We start from the raw sequence: 15,382 nt of genomic DNA, 5'->3' as shown, positions 1-15,382 counted from the left end.
CTTGTCAGAATTTCAAATTATTCCCTTGAGGTAGTCTGACTGGGTGTGAGAGAGAAATAGTTAGTGCTGAAATATCCATGCACAATGGATGTGCCAATGGATGCTGAGCTTTGTTGTTTAAAAACTCCCCATAGAAATGTTACACACCAGTGAAGGTCAGAAATATTGTAAAAGTGCTTCTGATTTGCTGCCCTATTATAGGACTCTTAAATATACAGTATCTCACAAAAGTGAGTACACCCCTTTCATTTCTGCAATGCTTTAATTATATTTTGCTATGGGGCAACACTGAAGAAATGACACTTTGAGACAATGTTAAGAAGTCACTGTAGAGCTAATAGCAAATTAAATGTATTGTTACTTCAAAGTAACTCAAAATACAACAATGAATGTGTAAAATGCTGGCAACATAAGTGAGTACGCCCCAACTGAAAATGTCAAAATTGGATCCATATCCTGAAGACAAGTAGACTAAGGATATGGGTTACTGGAACCATGTCCTGTGGTCTGATGAGACCAAGATAAACATTTGGTTCAGATGGTGTCCAGCATGTGTGGCGGCAACCAGGTGAAGAGTACAAAGACAAGTGTCTCTTGCCTACAGTCAAGCATGGTGGTGGGAGCGTCATGCTCTGGGGCTGTATGAATGCTACTGGCACTGGGGAGCTACAGTTCATTGAGGCAACAATGAATGCCAACATGTACTGTGGAATACTGAAGCAGAGCATGATCCCCTCCCTTCGTAAACTGGGCCGCGGAGCAGTATTCCAACACGATAACGACCCCAAACACACCTCCGAGACGACCACTGCCAAGGTGTTGGACTGGCCAAGCATGTCCCCAGACCTAAATCCTATTGAACATCTGTGGGGCATCCTCAAACGGAAGGTGGAGGAGCTTAAGGTCTCCAACATCCACCAGCTCCGTGATGTTATCATGGAAGAGGATTCCAGCGGCGATCTGTGAAGCTCTGGTGAACTCCATGCCTAAAAGGGTTACGGCGGTGCTGGAAAATAATGGTGGTCATACAAAATATTGACATTTGGGTCCAATTTTGACATTTTCAGTTGGGGTGTACTCACTTTTGTCGCCAGCATTTTACACATTCATTGTATTTTGAGTTACTTTGAAGTAACAATACATTTACTTTGCTGTCCAAGCTCTACAGTGAGTACTTAACATGGTCTCAAAGTGTCATTTCTTCAGTGTTGTTCCATGACAAGATATAATTAAATATTGCAGAAATGAGAGGGGGTGTACTCACTTGTGAGATACTGTATATTTAAAACAAATCAAAGGTCTACTTTGGATTCAGCAGCGTTTATTTTTCTTGTCGAAGAATGAGGGCAACTTAAAATTTAAAGTTCAGACACCCCATTTCAATTTCACCCAAGATGACTCACTCAACCAACACCAACACCCCCCCCCCCCCCCCCCCCAAAAAAAAGGTTAGTATACAAAAGTATTTCAGGTCGTCGGGTGAAGCGATCTCTATAGTGATCAAATAAAAGTATCCCCCCTTCCCATTCAGCTCTAGAAGCAAGTTTTATTGTGACGTGAAATCTTTTAGTCATGTCTAACAAGTGTAGACCCACAAAAATGTCTCAAGTAATAAAATCAAGTAATTTTGTGATTAATTTCTTTTTCTGAACCGTTAATATTAATTTGTGCAATTGCAATGCCTTGGATTTAGTGAGGTTAGTATATATTCATAGCCTTTACTGAAGTGTGCAGTGATACTGTAATATTCCTGGCAGGATTTTTAAATCGTGAAACTTCAAAATGTTCAGGAAGTGAAATACTATAGGTTGGCAGCTCTGAAAAACAAATATAGAATGAATAATATATTGAAATACAGATCTGAAATGAGTACCTTAATTTTGAAATACAGGCTTCATGACACATCTAATTTGTGCATTATGCAATTCAGGAGTTGAATGAGTACTACTAAGGATTAATGGGAGTGTCGTAATTGCACTTGAGTACATAGTTTTTTACGTAAAAAATATCTTCCACCATTGTGGAAGAGGATTCGGGCTCAGAATTCTGACTTTAAAGTGGGAATTCTCACATTAAAGTCAGATGTCTGTAAGAAAAAAAGTCAGAATCCTGTAAAAAAAGAAAAAAAAGTCAGAATCCTGTCAAGTGGGAACTTTGACTTTAAAGTGGGAATTCTCACTTCAAAGTCAGAATTTTGAGAATAAAGGTCAGAATCGTCCCCCCCCCCCCCCCCCCCCCTCCTTAGCCCTAATCCTCTTCCGTAGTGGACGTACTAGTCAAGTCAAGTCAAGTTTATTTGTATAGCCCTAAATCACAGTCTCAAAGGGCTTCACATAGCCAAAAATTGACAATTATTCTCACTGGACAATACTACATTTGCATCTGACGGGTTACGTTTCCGCCGTGTTTTAGCGCGCTTTCGTCCATCAAATGTCAGTGTCAGCGAACGCCATTGGCGGATTACGGGACCACCTGGACAAATCAGCGCCGCGCTTCTTCCAACCAAGCCCCGACTCAACTTGTTGTCCTAGTTCCCCTTCAAGCGTCGACGTCAAAACGTAACGGCAAGCCGCGGTGAGTTACTCGACGTTCGATCACTTTTTTTTTCATACTTTTGGGGCATCGTTTCCTACTCCGTAGGTTATCATATGGACAACATTTCACCGGTAAGGGGACAGCGAGACTTTTAGACTATCGCCGCCATTACACCACCGAAGAAGGGTATCCCGCCCTCCGTCTTAAGTATTCTCTTCTTCTTCTCCTTCGCCTCCTTCTTCTTCTTCTCAGTTTTCTTCTTCTCCACCGCCTTCATGGTAGTACTTGACGAGGAAGCAGAAGTGATCTAAGTGTTTTAGAGGAATACTTTCGTTAGCGTTTGGGATGCTGAAACGCGTCGAAGAGGAGGCCGCTTCGTTAGCTTTTGGAGCTATCTCGCGCCCACGCCGTTAGCTTTTGCTATTAGCCGGGCGGCCATTTAGCTCAACGGTTCTTGTCCATGACGGTGACTGCTAAATTAGCTGCCGAGCTGCTCGCCGCCATCGAACGTATTTTTTATGTACGATCAAAACGAAGCCCCGATCCACCTTTCCTGTGTTCGCTTTCAATATGTGCGTTTCATTAGGCTTTTTTTTTTTTCTGTGTGTTGCTGTGGTTTAGTTAGGCCAAAAGAGAATCGTCGCGCCTTTTGAAATGGTGTGGACGTTACTTAAAGGCCCACGCACACCGAAAGTTAGGCCGTTTGGCTTTCATCTTCAGACTTCGTCGGTAATGTGTTTGTAATTCCCGCACAGTCTTAAGATTCAACTATAAAATAATCCACTGAGCAGAAGTTGGTGATCTGGTCAAAAAGACGTGCAAGTTACACAACAACACAATGTATATGTAATAAAAACACTACCAAGTACAGTCCTAACACTCATTGGAGTACAAGGCTTGTTTAATTGACCCCAACATTTCAAAATCATGTTCTGTTCATTGAAGACTAAATTGTCCAAAGGTCTGAAATGTGAACAAATTTCCCCATCAGTTGTTGAAAAATAAACGCAAACTGCAATGCAATCAATTACATTACTGTTACTAAGCACAAATACTCAATCCGTTGTTCATGATTTAAAATAGTGGTTTGAAATGAGCCCCCAGACCACTCCTCCAAATGTGCCCCTTGAATTTAAAGGACTGCCTTTCCTTGCCAAAGCTGCTTGTTAACATATACTTAAGTGAGGCACTTACAGACCTTGCAGGTTTATCAGCGTGATGTTATACCAATGTCACTAAGCACTCGTAGAAGCCTGCAAGGCCAAATCAGGGAGAACCATCGTCGCATATTGTTGGATGTCAGAAGCGCAGAAAGGTGGCTCTTGAACAACATGAAATGTGCCTACAAATTAGGGCGGGGAGACAAGCTGCATACAGTGACATCACAACTGGCACTCTTGTCTTCCATCAGGAGAGGGCAATGTTTGCACCAGAAGCACATACACAACACACATACAATTGCTTTTATATTGAAAGTTAATGTTTGTAGTTGCAGCACACAAATCTTTAATTTCTGATATTTTCTCGGCTACTGCAGGGGGACATGGAGACTCAGTCGGTGTACATGTGCTTCCCCTGCTACAAGGAGTTCAACACCCTTGAAGAGGTGCTGAAGCACCAGATGACTTGCACGGCCGAGGAGGACCAGGCGGACTCGTCCCGCGTCACGCCTATGATTGTTCCGGTGCTCCAAACGCAGGTAATAAAAGCTCGCTGGTTTGAATTCCTCCAAAAAGCGCTACAAAAAGTGTTGGTAGCATCGACGTGAGGTGCTCGTGGCTCCACTGATTAATAATGAGAATCCCTAAATGGTAGCATTGACCTGCAGCTGAGCACTAAACGCGGAGCTTGTTTGCCACAATTTATAGGCCGCTCGGCGGGATTTTTTTGTTCTCAGAATTGATTAGCTCAGCGGGACTGAGGGCTGAACACTTTTCTCACTGAGAGAACAAATTGTATCGCTGTCAATGTTGCAAACGTGGGTTGTGCAGAAAAGTCAATTATGGACCTCCATCAAGTCATTGTCGCAGATTAGCCTCCAACATGATTAGTTTCATCGTATTTTTTTCATAAGTAATACATTGTAACTACAATAAATTACTACAAGATTCCACAGCGTCACAATCACAAAAAAAAACACACAGCCACGGTTATCATTAGGTAACAGAGGATAGATTCCCTTGAAGACTTGCGAATTTGCTAATGCAGAGCAGTAGAACTGCGGCGGTCCTGCATGTTTAAGCATGCACGTACAAAGACTGTATTTTAATATGTTTCAATGAAACTTTGAAGTCGTTTCGCAATATCCATATACAGGGTTCACTACTTTGATCCACCCGTCCATTATCTGAACCACTTATCCTCACGAGGGTCACGGACTCTGCGACGTCTAGTTGTTTGAAATCTCAATTAAAATGGTAGTATACAAAAATAGAAATGCTAACCTTTTGGCCTGAAACAATAGTCATACAGACAAAACCGATACTTTAGAAAAAGTTCTCCAGTCTTAAGTGCAGTTTTTCTGACGCTGACCCTGCAAGTGGAGCTCAATCTCATGTCTGGAAAAAGGTTCCATATCTGTGAGATGGCAATCGATGTGGCGGGGCTTCGGAACAGCCGGCCACGGCTGCTAATGAGGTCACTCGGCAGACTGATGCTCATGATGCTCGCTAACTGCCCAGGCCGTCTTGCCAGCTCTGGATCATGCGCCTTTGTCCTCCATCGTTGTCTTTGTGTTTTGTGTGACTGTTGAATTGCTGTTGATAATTTTCCAAATAATTTTCAATTTGCATTCACCCAGGGAGATGGGAGCCATTAAGCTTCAGGAGCTTTGACATAACGCATGCCATCCCACTCCATTGGCTATCATTTGCTTGTTTATTAAGGAATATAGCCACATAACAACAGCCGTTAATGTGGATGAAGAGAGCGTTTACAGTGACGTTCAGTGCACGCAAACATTTACGGTCAATCTGAGCGAGGAAGTTGTAGGTGTAGCGCCTTGACAAGTGCAGAACTACCCTTTTGCTTTATGATACGAATGAAAGTATATGTATTTTTATTTATTTTTACAAATTTGTTGCATTTAGTCATCTAACAGTGGCAATAAAAAAATCCTTTATTTTTATTCTCCAACCAAAGGAACATTTATTCTGTTCTTTCTCCCTTATCCATTGTGTTCTTGCAGCCGGCCGTAACACAGGAGGAGATGGTCGGCCCGCAAATCCAAGTGGAGCTGGAGCCACTGTCGGCACAGTCTGCCGATAATGTGGTGCAGGTGGCTGACATGGAGGCCCAAGAGGCCGAGCTCAGCGAAGATCAACTGTTGGATCAGCCCCGAATCCTCTACCAGTGCGGGGACTGCGAGGAGCTCTTCAAGAGCCTGGACCAATGGCAGAGTCATCGCAAAGAAGGTGTCTGTATGAGGGCCGTCGTCGTGGGTGAGTCGGACAGCGAGCCGCAGTCCGGTTTCCCCACCGAGGAACCTCATCCTGTCGCCGAGCGTAACGTGAGTGAGCATGAGACCGACCGAGCGGACGCTTTGGGATTAGAAAAGGAACAAACACGAGACCTCGAAGCTTCGTCGTGCGACGGTTCCGACCCGGCGGCTCCTGAGGTGGTCACAGTGTCATCTGCGCAGGAAGAGTCGTCTCCCAGGAAGAGAGGCGCATTAAAGAAGCCAAAGCCTGATCCGGTGCTGCTGTGCGTGGACTGCGGCTCCTGTTTCGGCCTGGTCTCCGAACTGGTGGCCCACCGCAAGACGCATGGCTTCGAGGAGGCCTTGCACCACTGCACCGTGTGCGGCGAGAGTTTTCTCAACACCACCCTCTTCCTCTACCACCGCAAGCAACACCGTCAGAAAGGCGAAGGAAGCACCACGGTGGCGAGCAGCCAATCAGAGAAAATGTACCCACACAGCAGCGCGGCGGAGGGGCAGGAGCCGGACGGCGCGCCCTCCACTTCTTCGGCGCAGCCCACCGAGGTCTTCCTGTGCCTCCAATGCGGCGGCAGCTTCAACACCGCCGCTGTGCTGGCCACGCATCGTCGGGCCATGCACGACCTGGACGCGCCCATCCATTCCTGCTCCTACTGCAAGGAGACCTTCATGAACACCACCCAGTACCTGTACCATCGCAGGCAGCACCGCGTTCTGGAGTGCGGCCCGATAGATGAAGTGGAGACCGGCGACGAGATCGCGTCGCCTACGGAAGAGGCGCAGACCTCAAAGCGCTCGCTCACTGAGTTGGATGCACCAGCCCCAAAGAGGAGCAGGCAGGTTTTCCGGATCGTTGGCAAAGGTAAAGTGGACTCCGCAAAACTGATGTAAGAAAGCTGACAATGCAACAATCAGGCCTTTGCTGAGGAAAGATGTTCAAATCTGCTCTTGTAGCCTGTTTATGTCAAAAGTGATTATTTGTCTTTTTAGGAAACAAGGATTCTAGCGGTAAAGAGGAAGCGGAGGGCGGGGCAGCAGTTCCGGTGGACACGGCGAACCTCCCGCCACCCGCCAAGCTGCTGCAGGACTGGTCCCGCACCGCCCTGCCCCACGTATGCCCCTACTGCGGCAAAACCTTCACCAGGCGTGTCTTCTTGCGCACGCACGTCTACAGCCACACCGGAGAGAAGCTCTTCAATTGCAAGGTGGCCGTCAGAATCTTCAAGCGCACTGCAGCAACACAAGTCAGCCACGTCACGCCTTGCCTTGCCGTTGTCCTGCAGGTGTGTTCCAAGTCCTTCACCAACTCGCAGAGCCTGCTGCGCCACACCATGAGTCACAGCGGCAACAGGCCCTTCTGCTGCGAAGTGTGCGGCAAAGATTTCACGCAGGCCGCCACTCTCAAGAGGCATCAGCTCATTCACACCTCGGACCAGCCTCGCCGCAAGCGCGGACGCAAACCGGTCGGTCCCCTTTTCTGCTTCTTCAACAAGAGGCACGCCTCTACCGTTGGTCCTTTACCTTCCCACCGTAACAAAAACATTTGCCTCTTGAAACAAATTCTTGTGTAATATCGTTTCACGATTGTTTATTTGGCTTTGTTTACGCTTGCTCTTTAGTGAGCCCTCTAGAGCATTATTTTTATTTAATGTGAAGGATTCTGTAGGTGCTAGTCTTTTGCGTTTCACTGCGTTAAAGTCTGAATAAAGCGTACTGCACAAGGCTTTTCAAGACCTTGCTTACTAATCTTTTTTTTTTTTTCCCTCCTCCTTTGTCCTTCACTGTGTCCTTGACTGCAGATGTATGCTGCAGATGGTGACGTTGGAGACGGTCTCTTCTCGTGCCCCCTCTGTCCTTCACACTTTAACACAGAGGAACAGCTCAACCATCACAAGTAACACGTTTCCTTTCTCTGTATTGTTTGACGTATTTTGTGTCTCGTGGCACTATTTTCTCTTCAGTAAGAATATTCAGCCTTGGCAATCCAGTTAAATGTGTCCCCCATTATCACAGGGATGACATTTAGATTAACGCCCTTCTCTCGGCTGGCCGTGTAGCAGCTATGTCGGACCTTTAAGCTTTCTGAACACGCCGTGCCCGGATATCTTCGACGTCCTTGAGTTTCAGCCACGTATGATTGACAGACAGCCCAAGCAAATTAAGCGGACAGGGCAGGACAGGAGAGGATATGAGGGAGGAAATGTGTACACCGTGTCTGTCTATTTTCTTCTTGTGAGTATGAGGTGAAATGGCTGATGAAGTCACCTCCCTAGCTTCTTTATTTTCAGAACAATGTCGCAGTTCTCATTGACTTTGAGTAGAACGATTGCATTTGTACACTATTGACAGGTTGTGTCCTTAAGTGGACATGGTGACAGCCCTGTCACGAGCAGCAAAAATCTGCACGTCAAGTAGGGTTTAGTTTACTGCTGTTCTTCTAGTTCAGACACTCTTGACTATTTAGTCATATATTTAAAAAGTGTATAATTGTTTTAAATCATCAGACTTCTCCACACCAGCAACCCATTCCCCTGCCCGGACTGCGGAGAGGCATTCAGTCGCAGGAAGGACCTCGACCTGCACTCCCTCACCCATCAAGGTCAGAGCCCCCCTGAACCTACCCAATTTGTATTGTCAGCGGGAAGAAAGCACTCTAGCAGGAAACAGTTTGCGCTCTTTTTTTTTTTTTTGCGTTATCTTCCCCGTCAGTCGTTTTGTGTTTCTGTTCGGGACCGGAAGAGCAGGCATCAGCGTGTAATGAAAAATCCGCTATGCCGTAATGGAAACGAATCAATTATGATGTTCTTATTAGTGCAACTCCCAGTCAATTACTATTGACTCGGCAATAAATGCCTGCCCGCTCACCTGGTCAATCTTGTTTATTACTAAACATACGTCGGCGTTGCTGCGCCCATGCATTAGGTCAGCGACTTTGCATTGATCTGTGTCTCAAGTGGAACAGAATGGGAAAGGTGCAGGTACATGAATTGGGTCAACGTGCCCACACTTCATCTTAATCAGGAAGGTGGGGGACAAGGGGGGGGGGCTCATTAGTTAAGCTTGATGAGTCCGCATGAGGCAAAGGTCAGAGGTACGGCGTTCTTCAGCGAGAGATGATTGAAGACATCGATCCGCTGATCAGCCCTGGGCCATCGGGCAAGATTGTCCTTAATAAAAGTTTAATTAGTTGCTTCCCGAGAGGAAGGAGGGGCCAGGGCGGGACGGTCGTCCCTCCTGTAGTAGAAAGGTGCTGATGGTTAGCAGATTGCCAGCCGTTGGGGTGACGACCCCTTGACGTGCTCATGATCCATCGGTTGGCTTCTTTTTTTTTCTCCTCCTTCTTCCCCAGACATGTTTTCATCCCAGCAGGAGAGCATTTGGTTTTCGCTAAGTAGACCCAGGATATCTGCCGCCAATTCATTGATGAGCTGATCACGAGAGACTGAGCATCACTTGCAATAATTAGTCACGCGAAACTTGCAGCATTGGCACTGTTAATGTGTTAGTAGTCCAATCACGGAGATATGCGCTCATTTACGGCCTCCCTGTTGTTGTTTTTTTCTTTTTTGGTGCGCGGAGTAAACCAGGAATTTTCAAAATAGAACTTTAGCACTTAATAGAGAAGAGAGAATAGAGTTGAGCCTATCTTGACTTATACCATTTGAGTGGAAAATGAAAGTATTGTGACGTCCTGCCATGTGGGTTACTGTAATTATGACATTTCTTTTATTGAGTTAGCGCAAGATGGCAACCTCGTTCTGACTTGCACATCAATCCTGGTGACGCAGTCGCTCTAAGAATGAGACTACGTCTAAAGTGGGAACGCGTGTATTTTTTATTCTCCTGCTTTAAAAATGAAAAATTGTTTTAATGTTCAGTTGGGAAATATGTGATTATTTTTCTGGCTGGTTTTGTTTTTTGGCTGAGAGTGGGAAAACAGTGTTCATTTAGGAATGAATGAAGTGAAAAGTGTCAGTGAGCCAATGTGACCTTTTCTCCCCGGAGAATCCAATGATACTGTTGCCGCTTATTAATGCTCCTAAATTGAAAGCTGTACGCCTCCTGAAAGTCAAACACCAGATGATCACTGCAGCTCTGTTAAGATGGAGTCAAATATCTCTCTCAGTGAATTGAAGCAGGACTTCACTCAACGTGTTTTACAACGCACACTAACAAACAGCGCTTGTACTTGCGCGTGCCACCGCCTGTGCATTGATTTTTATTTATTTTTTCCTTCTCTTTAGCGCTTGTCCTCATTAGAGTCCCTGACTTTGGCCAAGAAGCCAGGTACATTCTGGACTGGTCGCCAATCTCAGGGCACATGTAGAAAATAACCATTCACACCTTAAGACGACTTCATCAGCCTCAAGTGCATGTTTTTGGAAAACACGCACAGCACGGGGAAAACATGCAAACTTTGAGGGTCAAGATCAGGGAATGACATGTCAACTTTGGCCATATGAAAGCCTACCTAAATAGACTTGATTTTAAGCCAGGACCTTTAATGTGTTCATCTCCACTTGGATTCACAATCCCACCTTTTCTTCCATTTCAGACAAGGAGCCCGTCGTCTGTCCCCACTGCTCCTCCCAGTTCATCAACGAGTCTGTGCTTGAGATCCACCTGCAGCGCTGCACAAGCGAGGAGGAGAGGAACACCGGACGCGGGCGAGGACAAGGACGAGGGCGCTCCACAGGACAGGTAAGCCTTACGGAGTTGCCCACACCATGTCAACAAAGGATCAGAACCTGAAAGTCTGAAGCACCCCCCCGCAGATTGAGTGCGACCTGTGCGGCCACCGCTGCATGACCCAGGAGGGCCTGGACCTCCACCGGCTATCCCACACCGGCCAGACGCCGCTCAAGTGCCCGGTGCGGCCCTGCCGCCGCCGTTTCATCTCCAACAAGGCCCTGGAGGAGCATGTGCTGGCCCACTGCCAGGGCAAAATTAGCAAGTCCAAGAGCCGGGTCCGCTTCGAGTGCGAGATCTGCTTCAAGGGCTTCGCCTACAACTCCACCTTCCAGGTTCACATGAGGACTCACACCAATGAGAGGCCCTTCGAGGTAAGAAAGTCATTCAGAATCGTTGGGAAGACCTGCTTTTTTTTCATGACCTACATCACAAATTGAAATCCAGCATTCACGGTCACAAGCTGATCCCGCAACGGCCATCTTGCCACTTCTGGACCTGAGCCATTTGCAACCTGTGCGTGTATGTGTGTCCTACGGGTGTTTCCTCCCTCGCTGTACTTGTGATTAATGGCCGGGCTGAATTAGGACCTGTCAGCTCCCCACGCTGCCTGTTACTATTCTGGGAATCCCCCGCCACCCCCACCTCTTTTGCCGCCCCCATCCCAGTGGCGACCCTCCATCTTTGCCGTGCCGGTGACATCAACTCTCCCCACCAAGCCGCCCTGCTTGCCGCTGCGGGAATTGATTTAATGTTGGCAACCACGCAGCATCACTTTGGCCGCGCTCAAAGATGGATGTTTGATTGGAGACGCAACAATGGCTGTCCTTCTGTGGCTGAATATTAATTGAAGCCAGGCGACAGAGAGAAATCATGCATTTTCTTAGAATTTCGCTGACAAAGTTAAAAAAGAAGACATAGGGAAGCCACAGAAGTTGATGCTGCGGCTTTGTGTAGTCGCTCATAAAAGTATGAAAAATCCACAGAATGCGGATCAAGCAGCAGATGATGTTGTGCTCTAATAACGTCTGCTGTTCACCTCCCACCTTGTGAAAAACCTCATAAAATATGTTTAACTCTTGATGCGCGAATGTCTTTGCCATAAAGAGGCACAATAAGCCGTGCGGGTAGCCCGCCGCCGCAAAAGCTAACTTTGCTCAAGCGGCACTTGAAGGCACAGTAAAATATGAGGACGCTTCTCCGGCCAAAAGTCCCCTGGAGCCGGACTGGGATCAGTTCGCATATTAATGGTCTTGTCCGGTTTCTTCTCCTCCGCCAGTGCACCACCTGCGGCAAATGCTTCCGCCAGCTGCCCCACCTGCAGGACCACGAGCGTATCCACAGCGGCGTGCGGCCTTTCTGTTGCTGGATCTGCGGCAAGAGCTTCAGCGTGGCGGCCCGCCTCACCGAGCACGCCCGCACCCACAGCGGCGAGAAGCCGTACCCGTGCCCCAACTGCCCCGCCGCCTTCCGCTCCCGCTCCAACCTGGACAAGCACATCCGGCAGCACGGCGACCAGGCTGCCCAGGCTGCTGAGGAGGTGGCCAGCGCCAACGAGGCGGCGCAGGTCCAGAAGGTGCTGGAGGGCGCCAAAGTGCTCTCCTCCCTTGCTGACGCCACCCAGGTGGAGGTAGACGACGGCAACGGCGGCATGCAGACCATCTACGTGCTGCAGGCCAGTGAGGGTGGCGGCGAGGCGGTCATGATCCCCGCCGAGGAGCTGAGTGGCATGGATGGAACCTCGCAGGTGGTCATCCTGCCCTCATCCATGCTGGGAGCTCAGGGCATCACCATTCCCACCATCACAATGGACGGCAGCGAGATCACCATGATGGACGGCTCACAGTCCCCGCAGCACTCCATCGAGTTCATCGTGGAGGAGACCATTTGAGCGTCGAGCCCCGGGTCAAGTTTCACTCTAAATATACATTCCTTGGAAAGAAAATTAGATAGTCAACTTGAGCGCTGAAGTGTTAGAGGTGCGATTGATTTTACCTTCTCTTAACTTTGGAATACAAGCCCATCTGTTCAATGCTTCAGTGCCTTTTGCACAACTTGCTAACAAGGAGCCGAATGGCAAAACTCACAACAGTAGTTGTGAGCCACGATCCCTGGCTCATTTCGAATTAGGGTTTAACGCCTCTTCTTCATCATGAGGAGTGCACGCCGACGTCAAATACTGCAATTAATCAACAAAACGAGATGTGGCCACAGAGTTGGTGCGCTCAGCACATTGTGACAGAGATTGGGAAAGAACAGAAAAGTCCAAGAAATGGACACATTGCAAAATTTCTTTTATCAAAAACCTGTTGTGAATTTTGAAGTGCAAACAAGTAGTGAAACATTGACCAAGTGTTCATGTGCATCGTGGAGGTCACCTTTAAAGCTTAGAGCGCATTTTAGGATCTTCCTTTGATTTCACGCAAACTTAATAGTTTGCAGCTTTAACCATCCTGCCTTAAAATACAATCAAACCTGGAAAGATCCTTTAAGTGTCCACCATCCGTTTTTTCCTCAAATTCAAACTTCCCACAACTGTCGTGGAAACATTTAGGTTACTTTAAACTCTTCTTCAGCCTAAATTTTGGACTTGTGTTCAGTTCATAATACAGAATGTGGACTTGTAAAAGGAAAGACTGGTGTTTATTATGACCATTATCCAACATCAGTGGCGACACACCTAATTGATTCGGTCGTCGGTCACCCTTGAAGAAAATCTTACAAAAAATCTTCCTACTTGTGTTAGTTTACTGCATGCTTTGAATGCGAAATGTAGTGCCATCTGGTGGACAATAAAAAAAAAGATCAATGCGAAAGCCGACAGTCCAAATGTAAATCTTAACAAATGACTGCATTAGATTCAATTGAGTTTCTGATGGTGTGGGTATTTTTGTCTGTTGTGTTTCCATGTTGTGCTCATTTCATGAGCAGATGACAATTATGAATATACATCCCCTGGCGCTTTATTCAAAACAGCCCAAATGACTTGGAAAATGGTAAATGGAAAAAAAACCCTGAAAGGCACACCCAATGTCTCCGGGATTGCTTAAGGGTTAACTCAAAGGGTTAATTCAAATCACATTGTGCAAGCTAGTAAGAGCCGTTCATCAAAACGTCTCTGCAGTTGTAGATCATCCACCTTCGGCAGCCCCGGCTGTCGCACGCATCTTCGGGCTAACAAGCGTGGGAGTGAAAAGGCACCCAGCTCAGCAGCAGTACGAGTCAGAGTGACCCCCCTGCACTGTCACCAGCTTGGCGAGGTGCGTGCTAACTCCAGTTGTCTGTTCTATTCATTGTTAGTGACTTTTAGTCCTCAAAATAAATAAATCCTATTGTTATTCAAATAATGTGTGCGTCGTTCGATGGAATTAATCCAGTGGTTGCCGGCACTGAAAATCAAAATGATCCTATTTGTAAGCAAGACTTTATTATGGAAGTTGTCCACCCTTTTATTTCCACACACACATGCAAACATGTGTTGGCGCAAACGGGGCCACTCTGTCTTGTTTTGTTTCGGTGTCAAGGAAAGCAGTAATGCTGATGATAGTGAGCGAGGGAAAGTGAAATGGGCGAATGGTGGCAACGGATGGGCCTCCCAAAGTGCAAAAGGCGTCCGGCAACAGCAATTTGTCTGCCTTGTATTGCTTTCTTCTGATGCTCGACATGCAGCCGGCTAATAACCAAATCTTTTCAAGAGAACCGAGGCCCCATTTTGTGTTTGACAGGGGTGGCAAAAGTGAAAAATAAATTTTTACTGTCAGTTGTATACAGAAATGAAAACCAAACCTCAGACCACAGAAAAATCATTTGCCTCTTTCATGATAGTTTTCACCACTGGTGTAAGTTGCTTCTGCACATCTGACGGCATCAAGTTCACTGCTTGAATATTCGCTGATGAACACATCACATCCTGCCATATTTGTGCAAAGCCCTAACGATGGCATCTCTGGAAGCGAGTCCACCAAGGTAGAGGCAATGGTCTAAACTGTTTTTCTTAGGTACTTTGTAGATTAAGATTTAGGAGAAAAAAAGGAAAAGTGGAATCAAACGTCCCAAGTGATCATGGACTACATACTCCTCCTATCCACTATCTATACTTGTGTGAATCGCTTATTTTCACTTCTACATGAAATAAAAAGGGAAGAGTTGTGTTTGAGATAAAGAATTGAACCTTTTTTGTAGTTCAGTTCAAGATGCCTGCTATGCACTTGGTTGACCATGAGCTAGCCACGCTAGCCGTCTCCTTGGTTTTCCAAAGCATTACTTGGAAGCATTGTTGGCGACAAAATCTCCGCCAGCATCACGCTGAGCACGGGGGCCCCCCAGGGCTGCGTGCTCAGTCCATTGCTCTTCACCCTGCTGACGCATGACTGCACTGCGACCTACAGCGACAACCGCATAGTGAAGTTTGCTGACGACACGACTCTGGTGGGTCTCATCACGAAGGGCGACGAGACTCGGTACAGGTCGGAAGTTGACCTTCTGACCACGTGGTGCAGGGACAACAACCTCCTGCTGAACGTCAATAAGACCAAGGAAATCATTGTTGACTTCCGGAAGGGTCACACAACACACCTGCCGCTGATCATCGACGGTGCTGTGGTGGAGAGGGTGAGCTGCACCAAGTTCCTGGGGGTGCACATCAGTGAGGACCTCTCCTGGTCTGCCAACACCTCGTCACTGGCAAAGAAAGCTCAGCGCCGCCTGTACTTCCTGCGGAAG

General features: G+C 47.0%; 1 protein-coding gene across 4 annotated transcripts; it reads left to right on the top strand.

The window, feature by feature from the left end:
• The first annotated feature begins 2,347 nt into the window (after positions 1 to 2,347).
• Positions 2,348 to 14,007, top strand: znf574 (zinc finger protein 574). 4 transcript variants are annotated; one of them, XM_088387674.1, is made up of 11 exons: positions 2,803 to 3,055; positions 4,073 to 4,234; positions 5,723 to 6,043; positions 6,176 to 6,833; positions 6,962 to 7,176; positions 7,255 to 7,434; positions 7,771 to 7,865; positions 8,476 to 8,570; positions 10,527 to 10,672; positions 10,747 to 11,034; positions 11,940 to 14,007. In XM_088387674.1, exons 1-11 carry the CDS (start codon positions 2,996 to 2,998, stop codon positions 12,549 to 12,551), a joined length of 2,832 nt encoding a protein of 943 aa, XP_088243800.1. In that variant the 5' UTR covers positions 2,803 to 2,995; the 3' UTR covers positions 12,552 to 14,007. The 4 variants fall into 4 exon arrangements, with proteins under 4 accessions (XP_088243799.1, XP_088243798.1, XP_088243800.1 ...); XM_088387673.1 differs by lacking the exon at positions 2,803 to 3,055 and adding an exon at positions 2,348 to 2,574 and having other exon boundaries at positions 5,723 to 6,833; XM_088387672.1 differs by lacking the exon at positions 2,803 to 3,055 and adding an exon at positions 2,520 to 2,666 and having other exon boundaries at positions 5,723 to 6,833.
• The last annotated feature ends 1,375 nt before the right edge of the window (positions 14,008 to 15,382 follow it).

This window comes from Syngnathus floridae, chromosome 10 (assembly GCF_059516105.1).
Source record: "Syngnathus floridae isolate MCC-2025c chromosome 10, RoL_Sflo_1.0, whole genome shotgun sequence".
Taxonomy (NCBI): domain Eukaryota; kingdom Metazoa; phylum Chordata; class Actinopteri; order Syngnathiformes; family Syngnathidae; genus Syngnathus; species Syngnathus floridae.
This window is presented reverse-complemented; position numbering and strand designations above follow the sequence as displayed.